The 16940-nt window shown below is 35.0% G+C and overlaps 1 protein-coding gene across 1 annotated transcript in view; it reads left to right on the top strand.

Annotated features, from left to right (window-relative positions):
- pcdh15a (protocadherin-related 15a) overlaps positions 1 to 16940 on the top strand; it is a 168874-nt gene that overhangs the window by 33321 nt on the left and 118613 nt on the right. Inside the window, exons 3-4 of the mRNA XM_052572828.1 lie at positions 7319 to 7333; positions 7555 to 7620. Of these exons, the coding sequence (XP_052428788.1) occupies positions 7319 to 7333; positions 7555 to 7620 (81 nt within the window). The remainder of the gene's footprint in view (positions 1 to 7318; positions 7334 to 7554; positions 7621 to 16940) is intronic.

Consider the following 16940-nt stretch of genomic DNA (forward strand, 5'->3'; position numbering starts at 1 on the left):
ATATTAAAGTTCATAAGTGCAGTGCTGCTTTGTTTACAGCGGAAACAAAGGAAACGCTTTAAGCACCATGCTAGCAGAGAGTGAATCTGTGTCTCGGTCAGCTCGTCTGATGCTTCCTGTGTCATGCTGATATTTTTTATATATATAGTTTCACAAAACTGAAGCAAAACCATTCTGTCTTTGCTTCAAATTTAATCTAATTCAGATTAAGAACTGCTCATGTTGCATGTATGCAGCACCTTTGTTTGGATCATGATTAAAATGTAGTGGTTGCCTCTAATATTAAATGAAATGGTACAAACAGCCTCATTTTGTTTATATGAAGAGATTTATTTTATTTGTGTTAATTATTTGTTTGGGGCTTGTTTTACAATTTTTGTTATTTACATTTACATTATATTTACATTTTGTCATTTAGCAGAAACTTTTATCAAAGCGTCTTACAAATGATAGTAGAATAATATAATAATAGAAGCAATCAAACCCAGCAAGTGCTATATTAGTATATTATTACAGTGTTATATTTCAATTTTACAAGAAACATGCAGCATTTTGTCCAAACAATAAGAAAATGACACATTTAATTTATAATTTGTCTTAAATCTCATTTTGTAAAAAAAAAAAAAAAATGGATGAACCGTTACATCCCTACTGTGTACTGTAAGGACCTGATATGGACATTTAATGTGATAAAAACCTGCCTGGAACTGCTTTAGCCATGTGTTTCAATGAAAATAACGGCACACCTTAGAACATTTACCAACCAATCAGTAAAAACATATTTTAACACAATTAAAATTGGATATTTCTCAATTCTTTATAAGGCATTCAAATTTGAAATGTGTTTAAAATGAAAATCATTTCCATTATTAAATGTTCTTTTGCAATGCACGCTAAACAGAGCAATTAAAGCTGTGAAATCATGTGACTAAGTCTCTGTTGGTTTTAAGTAGTAAGACATGGTTACACAAATGGGACACAAATGACACTGTGTCCTGAGAATGACCCACCTTTGCCTCTCTCGCTCGCTGTTCATCCCACTTTCATATATTTGAATAGACTTTTTGCTTTGCAGCTGATTGCCGTGGATGAGTTTGAATCATCTGACTGTGATCCAGAGCAGTGAGAGTGTGTGCTGTTGTTTCTGGCTTCACGATTGATCATGCTCTTCCTAGCCATGTTAACTCCAGACCTCAACCTATAGCTTTTGCTTTTAGCTTTTCAGGATTTGCTCTGGCCTCTCAGATAAGTGGATCAAGCTGTAAGCTGCTTTGCTGTGAGTGTGTGAGTGTGTGTGTGCTGTTTACAGTTTGACCAAATTCTGCAACCAAAATCTTTTGACATCAGTTAATAGAATGAGATGTCCAAATAGTGGAATTGAATGCTGGAAGGTGTTTTTTATGTGTATGTAGAGGTAAAATGTTCTGTGAGTTTGTTGTGAATCATCATCTAGCAGATAGGCTAGTAGCCTGGTTTCTTTTAATTGTCCTTTTCTGTTTCTGTTTCATTCTGTTTCACACAGCAAATGGGGCAAAGCACACACGGGGAACTCAACAGTGAGTGTATATATTGTAAATGAGCCGGTCTCAGCTGGTTTTGCTTCAGGACCCAGATTTTAAATTGGATTTCACACCACAATTACAATGAAATTGAAACAAAAAAGACATTCAAATCAAACACTTAAATCTGACATATGAAATAAAATATTTTAAATGGGTCAGTTCATTGAACTTAAGAAATGTAAAAAGAAAAGGTTTGTTGCGCATTGTATTTGATACATCCGGCTTCTATGGCTCATTAAGTATGATATAGTGAGAATATGGAGCTCATACTCAAGAAGGAAAAACACCTTAATATTACCCTGTAGCCCAAACTTAGCAAACATATACAATTTGGTGCAGTTGCTGAAATTTATGTAGTGAAAATAACATGGAATTATGTAATGTAAATCAATGAGATCTTGGTAACAGAAGAGTACTTGCATGTAAATATCATTTTTTACTGCAAATATCCCCAATAAAATGTCTTAGTAAAATAATATTCAGAAGCTTAGTTTAATGATAAAAGCTCTTTAGTTTTTATTGTAGGGACCAAACATATCATGCAGGGCAATACAATGATGATTGTGAGATCGTCCTCAAAAGCCTGATGTGTCATATTTGATGCATTATAAAATGATTTTTCAAAAAAAAAAAAAAAACATATATATATATATATATATATATATATATATATATATATATATATATATATATATTAGGGGTGTAACGATACGCGTATTCGTATTGAACCGTTCGGTACGACGCTTTCGGTTCGGTACGCGGTACGCATTATGTATACCGAACGGTTCGTTGGAGTAATTAATTATATTTGAAAAAAAAAAAAAAGAGAGAGAAAGAAATATAATGATATGCGTTCAACAAGGTAGCCCAATAACCCAAACAACGCAACAGGCAACGCCCCTGACACTCCCGAAGAAGAAAAAAACACCATCTTATATGTTTATGTTAGGCTACTCAGCAGGCGCTCGCTCACTCAGTACGCGCTGAAGGCTCGTTGCAAAATAGCCAATGCGTTTAACAGACTAGAAATGAGAAGATCCTCCAATAACCAACAGGTCTGGTGTTTGGGTGCACTTTGGATTCCCTTTAAGCTATAATGGTGATGGCAAGAGAGTGGTGGATAAAAAAACAACGGTATGTCGCATCTGCAACATGACAGGGTACACCAGCGGGATTACAAAAAAAAAAAAAAAAAAAAAAACCAGCGGGAATATCTGGGATATATGCGTCAGTACTATCTGGGAAAAGACGAAAAAAAGGAGAAACATGCACGCAGCAAACTATCCCTGCAGCATTTAGACACTAGTAGCTTACAGGGAATCCAACCCAAACACCAGACCTGTTGGTTATTTTAGGATCTTATATTTCTGGTCTGTTAAATGCATTAGACATTTTGCAACGAGCCTTCAGCGCGTGCTGAGTGAGCGAGCGCCTTAGGGGCCGTTCACATATCGTGCCTAAAAACGCATGGAAAACGCTAAGCGCGTCTTTCTCCTCCTTTCCAAAGCGCTCGGGCAGAAGCGCTCCTGAGGCGTCTGTCTTTGCTAAGCAACAATGACGTGCTCTCTCCATGAGACGCGGAAATTTCAGCGAAGGATAAATGGATTTGCAGCTCTAAAAATCGCTTGCAGTAGCTCTGCTACTGAATTTATTTCAAAATTGCAATCCATATACAACTATGATCAGCTGTTCCTTCATCTTGGCTGAGCTCTCAACGTTGTTACGGGAAAGGAAGAAGCTGATTGGTTGGTTCTTGTCACATGACCCGCGGTGCGCTTGCGGCATTCTGAAAAGTTGAGATGTTTTTACATTTTGCTGTATCTAAAACGTATCGAACCGAACCGAACCGAACCGTGACATCAGTGTATCGTATCGAACCGAACCGTGAATTTTGTGAACCGTTACACCCCTAATATATATATATATATATATATATATATATATATATATATATATATATATATATATATATATATATATATATACTTACGCTTAACAATTAAACAGGTTTTTAATGTAACAATTTCACAGTTTTTTTTACCATAAAAATCACAGTCATTTTTTTACTGTGTATCTAATATTTCTGAACTATTCTTTAAAAGAAACCAAGTCATACGAGTCATTTGTTTTAGGAAAAGGGCTACACTGGTTGCATGTATGATTTTTGATTCACTTAAAAGCAATGTCTGAAAGAGTCATTTGTTTATGTGCTGTAAAATTAAAACAGCCACAGAGTTAATGATCAATCATATGATTTTAAGAATCAAACTTTGTTTCTTAATGCTTCTGGAATTTTTTCATGGTCATATAATTTGCACTTGACCTGATTCTAATGGAAACAGGCCTGTGGGTCGTGACCGACCCCTTAAATCCTAAATTCTAAGCTATCATCATTGCTTTTTTGTGTATGTGGAAGTAAGACAGATCAAGTCTTGCTCACTGTCTTTCTCTCGACTCACAGAGCCATGATGAGACATTTCCTGTCCTCTCCTTTAATTAAAAGTCTCTGCTTGCTTTTGACATCACAAAAGTCATCGTTAATAAACCTCTGCTCTGTCTTGAGACTCCAAAAAGGCAGGGCGGCAAAGAATATTCTTCTTTAAGAGGGTAACTAAAAGCATTTTGGGTGTAGAAAGCTAATAGAGTAAACAGAGCTTACAGAAGATTAGCTTCTGTTTGATGCTGGTGGAAGTGCGTCTGTGCCCTAGTTGCTCTGTTGAGTTCATGTCTATCAAAGGAGCCACAGAGCCTCTTTTCTCCTCAGCAGATGGAGACACGTGTTCTAATTGCAGCAGAAGTGGGCTAGATCTTTCAGAGTGAACTCAGAAAGGAACAAGAGTGAATAGGTCCTGCAGAGCACTTCTGCTGTATGTGATCTTTTTAAGCAAAAGAGCAAAATGAGCGCTCTAGTGGGATGAGGTAACATTAGTTATTTAATGTGAATATGTAGATATTGTATGTGTTGATTCTGTAATCCACAGACATTTAGAGTAAAAGTAAAGGATCTTGATTGGCATCTGGTTCTTCCTTTCAAACCTTTCACTTCCATGGAACCTTCCGTTGCACAAAAGCTTCTTTAGATTTTTAAATGGTTCTTTACACTAAGGAAAAACGGTTCTTTTAAGAGCTGTTCAATGATAGGTTCTTCAAGGAACCAAAAATGGATCTTCTACAGCACCACTGCGAAACCCCCTTTTGGAACCCTTTTTTTCTTTTTCTTTAAGTGTGTATGGCAACCAGATCTTTGACGATTCCAGTAATGGTTTTATATTAACAAAGTCATATTTGTTATTACATATATTTTTCAATTATTCTTGAAGTTCACTTATAATGTTAATGAATGTTCCTGTACCAAAAACTAGCTTAATTAATTTTTTTATGACCATTTTTCAGCCTTTCTGTGACCTTTAGAATTAAACAGACCATTTTTTCTTCTTCTGTGCCTTTAAGACTCGTATGTAAATGACCTATTTGCATGTGAAATGAGTTACAGAGCTTACAACTTACCCAGCTGTTTTTATACTTTCCGACCATTTTATTCTAATGAGGATGACTTTTTGACTTCTTATTTATTTATATAAATGCTTTGTTTTTTTTAAAGGGCTCATGAATAGCCTTTTTTATTATTTTGTACTGTTCCTTAAGGTCCACTTATAATGTTTTAAAGATTCTTACATCAAAAAACATAATTTAGAAGTAATAGGCTATTTTTTGTCTTGTTTTGACCCCCACCCCCCACCTCCTTTTCAATAGGCATGGCATATTGTAAACTTGTCTTATAATTTGATTTCTGCATAGACCTGCATTATTTACACATGTGGGTGGGCGGGGCTAAACAGGCAGTGATGTAGAAGCAGGCGCTGATCTTCTGCAGAGTTTTGCCACACTGTTACAGAGTAGCACATTCCACAACTTGTCTGCCTCTTTTTATCAGACTGGCTTCAATATAAACAGTTTTTAGACTAATGAGAAAGTTTTGAGTTCTGAAACTTACAGGATGTTTTATAGTTCATTATCCTCTTATATGTCAAAAGATCAGATTTCTCAGTTCATGACCCCTTCAATGTTAATGTTCAAAGTACAAGGGCAATTTGTCTTTGCATGATACGATCACTGCTGTAACAAATCCTATAGCTCCACATGAGTGCGTACATTTACATATTTTTATTTCCTTGAAGCTATTTTCCAAAGCAACTTACAGTGCATTAAAGGTATATATTTTGTCAGTATATGTGTTTCCCCCGAGCAGGCAGTGCATTGAAGCTTCATGAACCATGTGGTTTACTGAAATAGACTAGCAGGATACAGAGTTTCACTGTGTCTGCCCAAATGGCTGTAGTGGATTCTGCATCTGCATCTTCTCTGCTGTTTCAATAATGCTGATGATTTGCTTTTATTTGAGAAATAGATAGCAAGGTTGTAAGCTGTTGGTTTTTATCATGATAGATCACTATGCACAGTTCCATTCAGAGCTCAAAATTCGTTACCGAATCTTGCTATAATTTTAGGCCAGCATATTGATGAGTTGAGCTATTCTGAGTTGAAATCAAAGTCGTTCTGACTGACTTTACAAAAATTGCTTTTGTATCGAATTGAAAGCCAGAGAATGTAATCGATCCACTGGTGACTCAAATATTCACACCCCTAGTTGATCAGGATAAAAGCCTGAGTTAATCAATATTTAATGGGAAGAAATTAAATTAAAATAAATCCTGCTCCTCACCTGCCAACTGGTGCTAGTTGTGTAAGAGGAGTTACGGTAAACGTACGGTAAAGGGAGAACCTCTTCTGCTGTGTGTGTATCCTCTGGCATCTCTTGCCTTCATGACTCAGTATGTGAGGTGATTCGCTTCAGACACTTCAGGCAGCTAATTGATGTGTCGGTGACATCTCTCTCTGTGTGTGTGTGTGTGTGTGTGTGTGTGTGTGAGAGAGAGAGAGATAGAGAGAGCTGTGTTATGTTCTCAGTGAAAGATGCTTCTACTGTACCCAGGTTGGGTAAAATTCAGAATTGCTCTCTTTCAGTTCCCAAATCTAAATGTGAATTAAGCTGACATCTACACAGGATTTTGAATCAGCAAGACAGGAAGAGGAATTTACTGAAATGCAATTAAAAGAATCTGAATGTAGCCACAAAGATTGGCACAAATAATTTTGACTATTTATGCATATTGATATCCTGATATTTAGAATGAGGTGCAACTCTTTACTGTATCGTACTTTAATTCTTTAATATACTTTAATATGTGTGTGTGTGTGTGGGTGTGTGTGTGTGTGTGTGTGTTTGTGTATTTATGTATTTACGTATTCATAGCTATAGCCTATATATAAGACTATGGAATTTTCTAATATACTTATAGCAAATAGATTCATATATTTATTGATTTATTTGTGCCAAGAATTCTGGATCTAATGTAATACAAAAATGAATGGAAAGTAGCATTTCCTATTAATATGTATTCATTTTAGTCATGTAGTAAAAGCTTTTATCCAAAGTTACCTAAACATGAGGAAATGCATTAATAAATATCTTTGAATTTCATTTCATTTTAATTACACATCCTTATTTCTTCAATTTTTTTATTTTATTTTATTTTATTCAGGAATTGGATTGGAATTCAAAAGCGTTTTCGGTTGAGTTGTGAATGACACACAACCCTGTACTGTGTTCCTCTTTCTGGCTGTCTTTCTTCTCATATGTGTCTTTCCTTCTCTTCTTTTCGTTTCTCTCTGCTGCTGACACTAACGTCCCTCAGACTGGCACTATGAGGGTAAGACTGCTTTCTTTCCTCTACCATTTCATGAGAGGCTTCTCACTTCTCTTTCTGTGACTCTACTTATTCACCCAGTAAAATCATTTAACACTGCTGCATTCATCATCTAGATGTAATCTCTAGTGAATAAGATACTGTATGAATGAATGATGTGTTGTGATGAAGGTGACGGCAGATCTGAGTCTGACAGTATTTCTCTCTTTCTGTTTCTGACACAGAGTGTAAGTTGTCACGGTCGGGTCCACCTGCCACAATTGTGACCATTGATGAAGAAAGTCCAAATGGTAAGTATCTCTGGCCTCCTCTCCTCATGATGAATCTGAAGCATGCTGCTTCCTGTGAGAAGTCTGCTCTGCTATTGATCGATGTTTGGCAGGGGTCTTGTTGTAACGTTCATTTAATTTTCCATGGTGTAATTCAGGATTTCCCAGATGGGTTCACAAAGGGGTTCATGGAGATTGAGATAGAAATGTCAATGTCATATAAAATTAAATAAAAATGTACACTACCGATCAATTTTTTTTAAAAATATTTTTGAAAAATGTTTCTTGCTCACCAATGCTGCATTTGTTTGACCAAAACTACAGTAAAAAGTTAATATTGTTGAAATATTATTACAATTTAGAACAACTGTTTTCTTTTTTTTATATATATTTAAAAATTTTAAAAACTTATTCCTGTGATGACAAAGCTTAATTTTCAGCAGTATTATCAGTCTTCAGTGTCACATCCATCAGAAGAAACTGTGCTGATGAAACATTTTCTGAAATTTTTAGATGCATTTATTTTAAATTTTGTATTTAATTTTTTTCTTACAATTTTGATCATTTTAATGCATCCTTGCTAAATAAACAGTATTAAATATATAAATACATAAAATAATGAATGATAGTATATATATTTTTTTGTTTGTAAAATCATGTTACATACAAAAAAATCAGTCGTAATGTAGCTTGCTATCATTCCAGATGTGAATGATACCCAAAAGATGTGCTTATGCTATTACTTTTCAAATGGATTTTCTCCTGAGAAAACATAAATCGCAAAAAAAAAAAAAAAAAAAAACAAGAACGTCCGCAATCCCAAACCCTTCACTAGTGATTATCCTTAGCCAGGCAGGTAACATTATAAGTCCATTTCATGCTTTTAAGAGCTTTCCAAAAAAAGAAATGGGTACTGGTTAATCATCTGCTATGAATTATTTGCAATTTAAATGTTGCTTTCAAAAAATTCATGTTTTCGGAATACACAGTTACTTTTGAATGACCTTAACACAGCATAAAGAAAGATGCTTTTGAATGGTGAATTTACAAGATCTACCAACAGTGCCTACCTATTCTAACTTGCTCGATTAATACAAAGGTTAGTATAATTGATCTAATGTAACTTAAAAATGAATTTTCAGATGTTCAATTCAGGCTCAAACTACCCTGGTGTCATGCTGCAAGCTGGACAGACAGTTACCTGTTGATTTCTTAACTGTGTGTGTGTGTGTGTGTGTGTGCTCTCGCCAGAGCTACAGATGGTGTTTTTGTGTTGGAGGCACGCTGGGGCCGTTTATCACATACAGTATCTGCGTGCAGGCGATGCTACACCGCGTCATGCATTTATAAAGGAGCCAGTCGCCGCTGTAGTGCTCAACTATGCGTTTGACAACACTGTCTGTTTGTTGATGTGACAGGTGTTTGGCTACTCTGTGGGAGTTTACTCCTTCCATCTTTTTTTCTCTTCTTTTTCCTTTTTTCCCCTCTCTTCCTTCCCTTTGCCCATTCTGTGGGTCATAGAGTTTGTTCAGCATCCGTGTGTTGAATCAGGAAAGTGCATCGAGGCAGAGGCCTGCTGGGAAATGTAGTTGAAGTCATAGGAAGCAGTTAAATGGATATTTTGCTCAGCCTGTTTATGTGTTTAAATAATTAGATTGTTTTTAGTTTCTCGCTCTAGCAGACTGTGATGAGGCAAAACAGCCAAAGGGACCCTCAGGGCCGCTTAAGCAAAACAGGAACAAGTGTATCACTGTGTTGAGGCAGTGATTCAAAAAGCAAAAGAGACAGATATATTTACCTGCATATTATTCAGGTGATGGTAATTCTGTTTCAGTGAATATTTTATTGCAGGCCTTCTTCAGTTTAACAAAAAAAGAAAAAAAAAAGATGTTTGCATCAGCTCAGATGTCTGGCAGTATTTTATTATGCACAAAGGTGCAACAGTAAGGATTCAGTGCGGATTTTTCTTGTCCTGTTAATGTTTTCACTGCTTCCAACACATTTTTTTATGTATTATATATATATATATATATATATATATATATATATATATATATATATATATGTATATGTATGTATATGTATATGTATTTATGTTATATGTTTTATTGATTTACTTTAAAATAATTTTTATGTTTATTATTTAATTTATAATTATTTATTTAAACCAAAATTCTTTAAAAAATTGTTTACATTTTTTTTTTTTTTTGAAATGCTTCAAAACGTTTTAACTGATATTCGGAGTTTCAAAAAGCTCTGTTGTGTTCTTTGCTCACATTCTCTATATAATTTGTTGTTTGAATAACAATGGTAATTAAATCATTACTGTACAATTAACGCAGACCAACCATGTTTTTATTAAACTGAGATCACACTAAATACAGTTTCCGTCATATTAAAAACATTTCATAAATGATTTCATTTCATTTTCAAAAGCATCCCCCCTTCTGTTTTTTCACAAGTATATATATATACACACACCACACACGCACACACACACACACACACACACACACACACACACACACACACACACACACACACACACACACACATATATATATATATATATATATATATGAATATTGGTTAAACAATGTTGCATTGTTTATTTTTATTGTTTCTTGTTTTGGTAGTTTTTACTTATTTCGGATAGAAGATGGAGCTGATAGTAAAGAACTGACTATATAAGGAAAGAGGGAGACAGAGAGAAATGGCTTGTGGGAGGAAAAAGGAAAAGGGTCAGTATGAGATTATATAAACACTTGACATTTTGGATCAGTTCGAATGCACTGAGATCTCTGCATGTGTTCTTCTGTATATGAGAGATACTTAAATAGATCCTGTATCAGAGACGTTCCTCTTCATTAAAGGTCTCTCTGTATGTTTGGACTGATATCAGAGCACAATTGCTGTGGTAAAACACTTGGCCTGAGCTTCTGGGTGTTCTTTGATCCCAGTATCATAGACGTTATATCTGGTCATCAAAAGTGACCTATTTGAAATATATCTCAAGGCATCTTAAATATTAGAGCTCATGTGACCCCAGGGTCCTTCAGCTCTGTGTGGCAAGGATTTCAGTTCGGGCTCCAGCTCATCTCAGAATTGCTTTACTGGCCGATTTAAGTTTTGATCAGGGTTTGACTATTATCAGTGCAAAAGCATAAATAATTACCTTTTTGCTGGGAAAACGCTTCGGACAAAATAAAACTACAGTATGTATATATATAGTCAGCAACCACATAACAATAAAAACCATTTAGTTTTTAAAACTAAAAAAAAAAAAATATATATATATATATATATATATATATATATATATATATATATAAAAAAAATATATATATATATATATATATATATATATATATATATATACGTATATATATATATATATATATATATATATATATATATATATACGTATATATATATATATATATATATATATATATATATATATATATATATATATATATATATATATATACGTATATATATATATATATATATATATATATATATATATATATATATATATATATATATATCCTTTTTTTTTTTTTTTCAGACCTGTACATAACTGCACAGAATGTCCAGATATTTTGAACCTCTAAATGGTTTTTATTGTTATGTGGTTGCTGACTATATATATATACATACTGTAGTTTTATTTTATATATATATATATATATATATATATATATATATTTTTTTTTTTTTTAAGTAAGAAATGATCAATTATATTAGCTATAGTTTTTACAATCAAGTGGACATTTTAAAAGTGAATTTTACTTTTTGGTTTGAGTGGATGTTTTCATGTTTGTAATGTCCTTGGATTGTTTTTTTGTTTTTTTATATATAATTAGCTAGATGTTTTTGAATATGTGTTTTCTTTTGAGTATTGTTTTAATTGATAGTGATATTTTAGGTTTACCATGTGTCCTCAATATCCCTTCCCATCATATAATATTCCGGTTGCACTTTATTTTACAGTACGTGTACTAACATGTACTTATAGTGTACTTACAGTGTATTTATCTAAGAAAGTTCCATAGTCCAACAGGAAGTAACATAATTTTGGAAGGAAATCAGCAGTAGAAACACTAGTGAGCATTAGTAGTGGATTTGATGAATTCTCTCATGGCATTAGTTGGTTGCCCTAGTCTAGAATATTTTATCCTGTTTCCAAAAATTACTGAAACTATATAAGCCTCTTTATAGAGCTTTTTATATTCACCTTTTATTATTATTATTATTTAACATAATTTTAATAATAATATAATATAATACATTTGCATTGTCTTTCTGAAGGTTGCTGCACCCCCAATGAGAAGCACTTTTATAGAGGATGCAACAGGCAGTGTTGGGTTAGTAGTGTTTGTAGTCATATTGCAAAACAGTGATGGCATATAGTCCTGAGAGGCACTTGTGTTTAGGTATCAGGGTTTTAAGAACAATGGGACTCCATCAAAGCCATGTTCACATATGAAACCTGTTACAGTGTCATACAATCAACTTTTTCCAGTAAAGAAACCACAGATGCTATTTACACAAACTGGATTGCTACTCACAGACTAGCACAGAAAGGGGGAAACTCTCTGAGGTGTTTTGCTAGTACTGACCTTTTATCAGCTGTGCCACAACTGTTATTTTGAAAGAATATTGAGGCACAGTCTAATAGGAGGGGAAAGCACAATGTCCACATGGCGAGTAATTGCTGTAAAATAATCGCATCTCCTTGATTACAACGTTGCTTTACATAACATCAATATATTATTTTTTTAGCAAGCAATATGTTGTAAGATATCATATGTGTCACTGTGACAGCCTCAGGCTCTGCAGACAATGACGACAAGTACAACAAAAATACTTTTTGAAGGCAGTATTGTCTAGTGGATCTGAAGTTTTTAAAGACGTGGCTGTCAAATTCAGTTGCAGATGTTAGTTAACATCACTTACAGCCCAATAACTGCGCTTGGACAATTGGTTCTGATTATACATTACTTTCAAGTGAATAAATGTTTTACACCAAAGTTTGTGAAAACACTTTAAAAAGTCACATTTTTCATTGGAATGGAGGAACATACAGTATTGTTCAAAATAATAGCAGTACAATGTGTCTAACCAGAATAATCAAGGTTTTTCGTATATTTTTTTATTGCTACGTGGCAAACAAGTTACCAGTAGGTTCAGTAGATTCTCAGAAAACAAATGAGACCCAGCATTCATGATATGCACGCTCTTAAGGCTGTGCAATTGGGCAATTCGTTGAATTAGTTGAAAGGGGTGTGTTCAAAAAAATAGCAGTGTGGCATTCAATCACTGAGGTCATCAATTTTGTGAAGAAACAGGTGTGAATCAGGTGGCCCCTATTTAAGGATGAAGCCAACACTTGTTGAACATGCATTTGAAAGCTGAGGAAAATGGGTCGTTCAAGACATTGTTCAGAAGAACAGCGTACTTTGATTAAAAAGTTGATTAGAGAGGGGAAAACCTATAAAGAGGTGCAAAAATGATAGGCTGTTCAGCTAAAATGATCTCCAATGCCTTAAAATGGAGAGCAAAACCAGAGAGACGTGGAAGAAAACGGAAGACAACCATCAAAATGGGTAGAAGAATAACCAGAATGGCAAAGGCTCAGCCAATGATCACCTCCAGGATGATCAAAGACAGTCTGGAGTTACCTGTAAGTACTGTGACAGTTAGAAGACGTCTGTGTGAAGCTAATCTATTTTCAAGAATCCCCCGCAAAGTCCCTCTGTTAAAAAAAAGGCATGTGCAGAAGAGGTTACAATTTGCCAAAGAACACATCAACTGGCCTAAAGAGAAATGGAGGAACATTTTGTGGACTGATGAGAGTAAAATTGTTCTTTTTGGGTCCAAGGGCCACAGGCAGTTTGTGAGACGACCCCCAAACTCTGAATTCAAGCCACAGTACACAGTGAAGACAGTGAAGCATGGAGGTGCAAGCATCATGATATGGGCATGTTTCTCCTACTATGGTGTTGGGCCTATTTATCGCATACCAGGGATCATGGATCAGTTTGCATATGTTAAAATACTTGAAGAGGTCATGTTGCCCTATGCTGAAGAGGACATGCCCTTGAAATGGTTGTTTCAACAAGACAATGACCCAAAACACACTAGTAAACGGGCAAAGTCTTGGTTCCAAACCAACAAAATTAATGTTATGGAGTGGCCAGCCCAATCTCCAGACCTTAATCCAATTGAGAACTTGTGGGGTGATATCAAAAATGCTGTTTCTGAAGCAAAACCAAGAAATGTGAATGAATTGTGGAATGTTGTTAAAGAATCATGGAGTGGAATAACAGCTGAGAGGTGCCACAAGTTGGTTGACTCCATGCCACACAGATGTCAAGCAGTTTTAAAAAACTGTGGTCATACAACTAAATATTAGTTTAGTGATTCACAGGATTGCTAAATCCCAGAAAAAAAAAATGTTTGTACAAAATAGTTTTGAGTTTGTACAGTCAAAGGTAGACACTGCTATTTTTTTGAACACACCCCTTTCAACTAATTGCCCAATTGCACAGCCTTAAGAGCGTGCATATCATGAATGCTGGGTCTTGTTTGTTTTCTGACAATCTACTGAACCTACTGGTAACTTGTTTGCCACGTAGCAATACAAAATATACTAAAAACCTTGATTATTCTGGTTAGTCACATTGTACTGCTATTATTTTGAACAATACTGTATATGTAGCGGTGTCAATGAGATCTTGACCTCTAGTGAACTCTATTGGATGGTTATTTCAATATGTGGGAGTGTGATTTGGTATTTTTATGCTTAGTATCTTAAAACATGCTTTATTTGAGGAATTTGTTTGTTCTAGAGATCAGTGTAAGCTCTGTCTAATGTACTGTATGAATGGTGGTGAGATGATACTCTTAGCAAGTCTTTCTCATCCTCATTATTTGTTTGCATTGCATCAGCAGTGTTTAGTTCTAGCTTATTATTGCATGTGTATGTCGTCATTAATACTATGAAAAACATATGGATGAAAATTAAGTGTTTAGGTGCTGGAGAATTTTTGTTTTGTGGTGCTTAAAGAATGTGTTTATTTAATTAATTTGAAATCCCGTGTCTTTTAGATTATTTTTGCTGCTCCTCTGATGTTCTTGATTTTATTATTCTTTTTTACTTTGAACAACTATCATGTTTGATGCCTGTGATGAACACTCACCAAACTTTGCATGCATGAAGAGTCTGTGACTAATTGCATTTTGTGTCGTTTTGGGATGGACGGGATGTATGGTTGCCTAGCAACTAGCGGTTAAATTAGCAATATTAAAAACATCAGCCACGTTACCCTGTCTGAGCTAGAGATTTTAAATTTCATAGTGTTTTTTTGAGAATTTTGAGAGTTCCTCTCTTCATAGTGAACAAATTTACAATGATGCAAATGATGATCTATATAAAAGTATTTTGTTTTTAGTTTTTTTTGGATAAAATGTTATGAAGACTATGGCCAGAAACAGTCACGACACAGTTTTTTTAATTAGTTGATTTGAGTTTAGCTGCGAGTTTATAGAATAAACAAGTGCATATTTTAAAACATTGAGGAAATGTCTACTTGATGAGGCCTTGTGTAAACCATGTATTATACTCTTTGAAACATTTATTAGATGTCCCCACACTACATATTCAATATTCAATTGACCTTCATATATTTTTATTTTTTGTTTTCTTACCGCCCGCTCCCGAAACTTGTGTGTGTTCCACATCCCAAATGCACACACAAATGTGCTAATATTGTTCATAATTATCAGGAAAAATCAGGAAGCTGCTGTCAAAATGCATGGCATTGAAATTGCTTTTTGAATAAGGTCTCGCACTGTTCATTTTCACTTTCGATTTTTTGATTTGCTGATCACACGCACTCTGTGTAAAGGGAGCACATCTTACAAGACCAGATATTTGTCAATGAGCTCAGGATCTGCTGAGCAGCAAATCCTCCAGCATGGTCTTGTCAGTCATCTCTCCTTACGTCAACCATGATCAGTCAAATCTGACTCCTGCAGCTTGTGTTGGATGCAGGGTTGGCCAAGTCCAGATGTTCCCCTTGATTTCCCCCTTAATTTTTCCCCCGTGGGTTAAAGGTAAAAATTGCAGAAATTAAAATTTTTAAATTCTAGATGTTAAGTTTTATGAAGGATGGCCACTAAAGCATTTGAGCTGTGTTTATGATCAGTCTACAGAACAGTGACTGTGGTTAATGCACAGTTTGGGCTAGGGCTGCACGATAAATCTAAATGGAATTGAAATCTTGATTTGACAGAAGCTGCGATTGTCATGCATATTTTTCTGTGAGGCACGGTTCTGTGTATATATATATATGGAGCCATAGTTCAATGAGAAACTACTCAAGAAGCTGTCCTTATCGTGAATGATTTCTTCGATTTCATAATCACTCAATAAAATCATCTGCAATTTTTTGCGGAACTTGTCAGTGAACAATGGCTCTATGTAGTAAATGCTGCTCCATCTGAAAGCATGTGATGATGATTTAAATTAAAATTAAAATTAAATTTATGCATTTAGCAGACGCTTTTATCCAAAGCGACTTACAGTGCATTCAGGCTATCAATTTTTACATATCATGTGTTCCTGGGGAATCAAACCCCCACCTTGCGCTTGCTTGCTTGCTAGCGTAGTGCTCTACCAGTTGAGCTACAGGAACACTATTTTTACTATTTTATATTATTTTTACTATTTTTAGATTTACCGCTGATTACAGAACCAGCATTACTTACTAACAACTTGTGCATGACTATCGCATTCGATTAATCGTGCAGCCCTACTTTGGGCTATTTTTGACTAGATATTGGGCTAGTTTTGTCACACAGACCTGGCAACCCTTGTGTAGATCAGATGCTTTCGATATAGAATTGTAGCGTACATTTCCAACTGCTCTAAATTATTTTTAATTCTATAACAATGCAAAACGAGAGTGGGAGCTGCTGTAGTCACGTAATGTAAACAATGTATGAGAAAACTTTGTGTAACACTATCGGAGTAAGCCTAGTGTTTATGTAACTTCGTTATTCTTGTTATGTGCCAAATTGTAGTTGTGCCCCACACTATATTTTTGGACTACTCACTCCTGCCCACAGCAAAGGCAAAACCGCCAGTTTGTGAAGTTTTAAACTTTTACAGCCACTTTTTGTAAGAGACAGTCTAAATCTCTCCTGTGTGTGTGTGTGTCTTCAGTGGTCCCCGCCAGGTCCTGGATGAAGGCCTGATTGATATCGCTCCGCTGGCAGGACAGCATCTCTCTCCTTCTGCTCTGTTGTTATTTCCGTTCCTCTTTATTCTC

The sequence above is a fragment of the Carassius gibelio genome, chromosome B13 (assembly GCF_023724105.1).
Source record: "Carassius gibelio isolate Cgi1373 ecotype wild population from Czech Republic chromosome B13, carGib1.2-hapl.c, whole genome shotgun sequence".
Lineage (NCBI taxonomy): Eukaryota > Metazoa > Chordata > Actinopteri > Cypriniformes > Cyprinidae > Carassius > Carassius gibelio.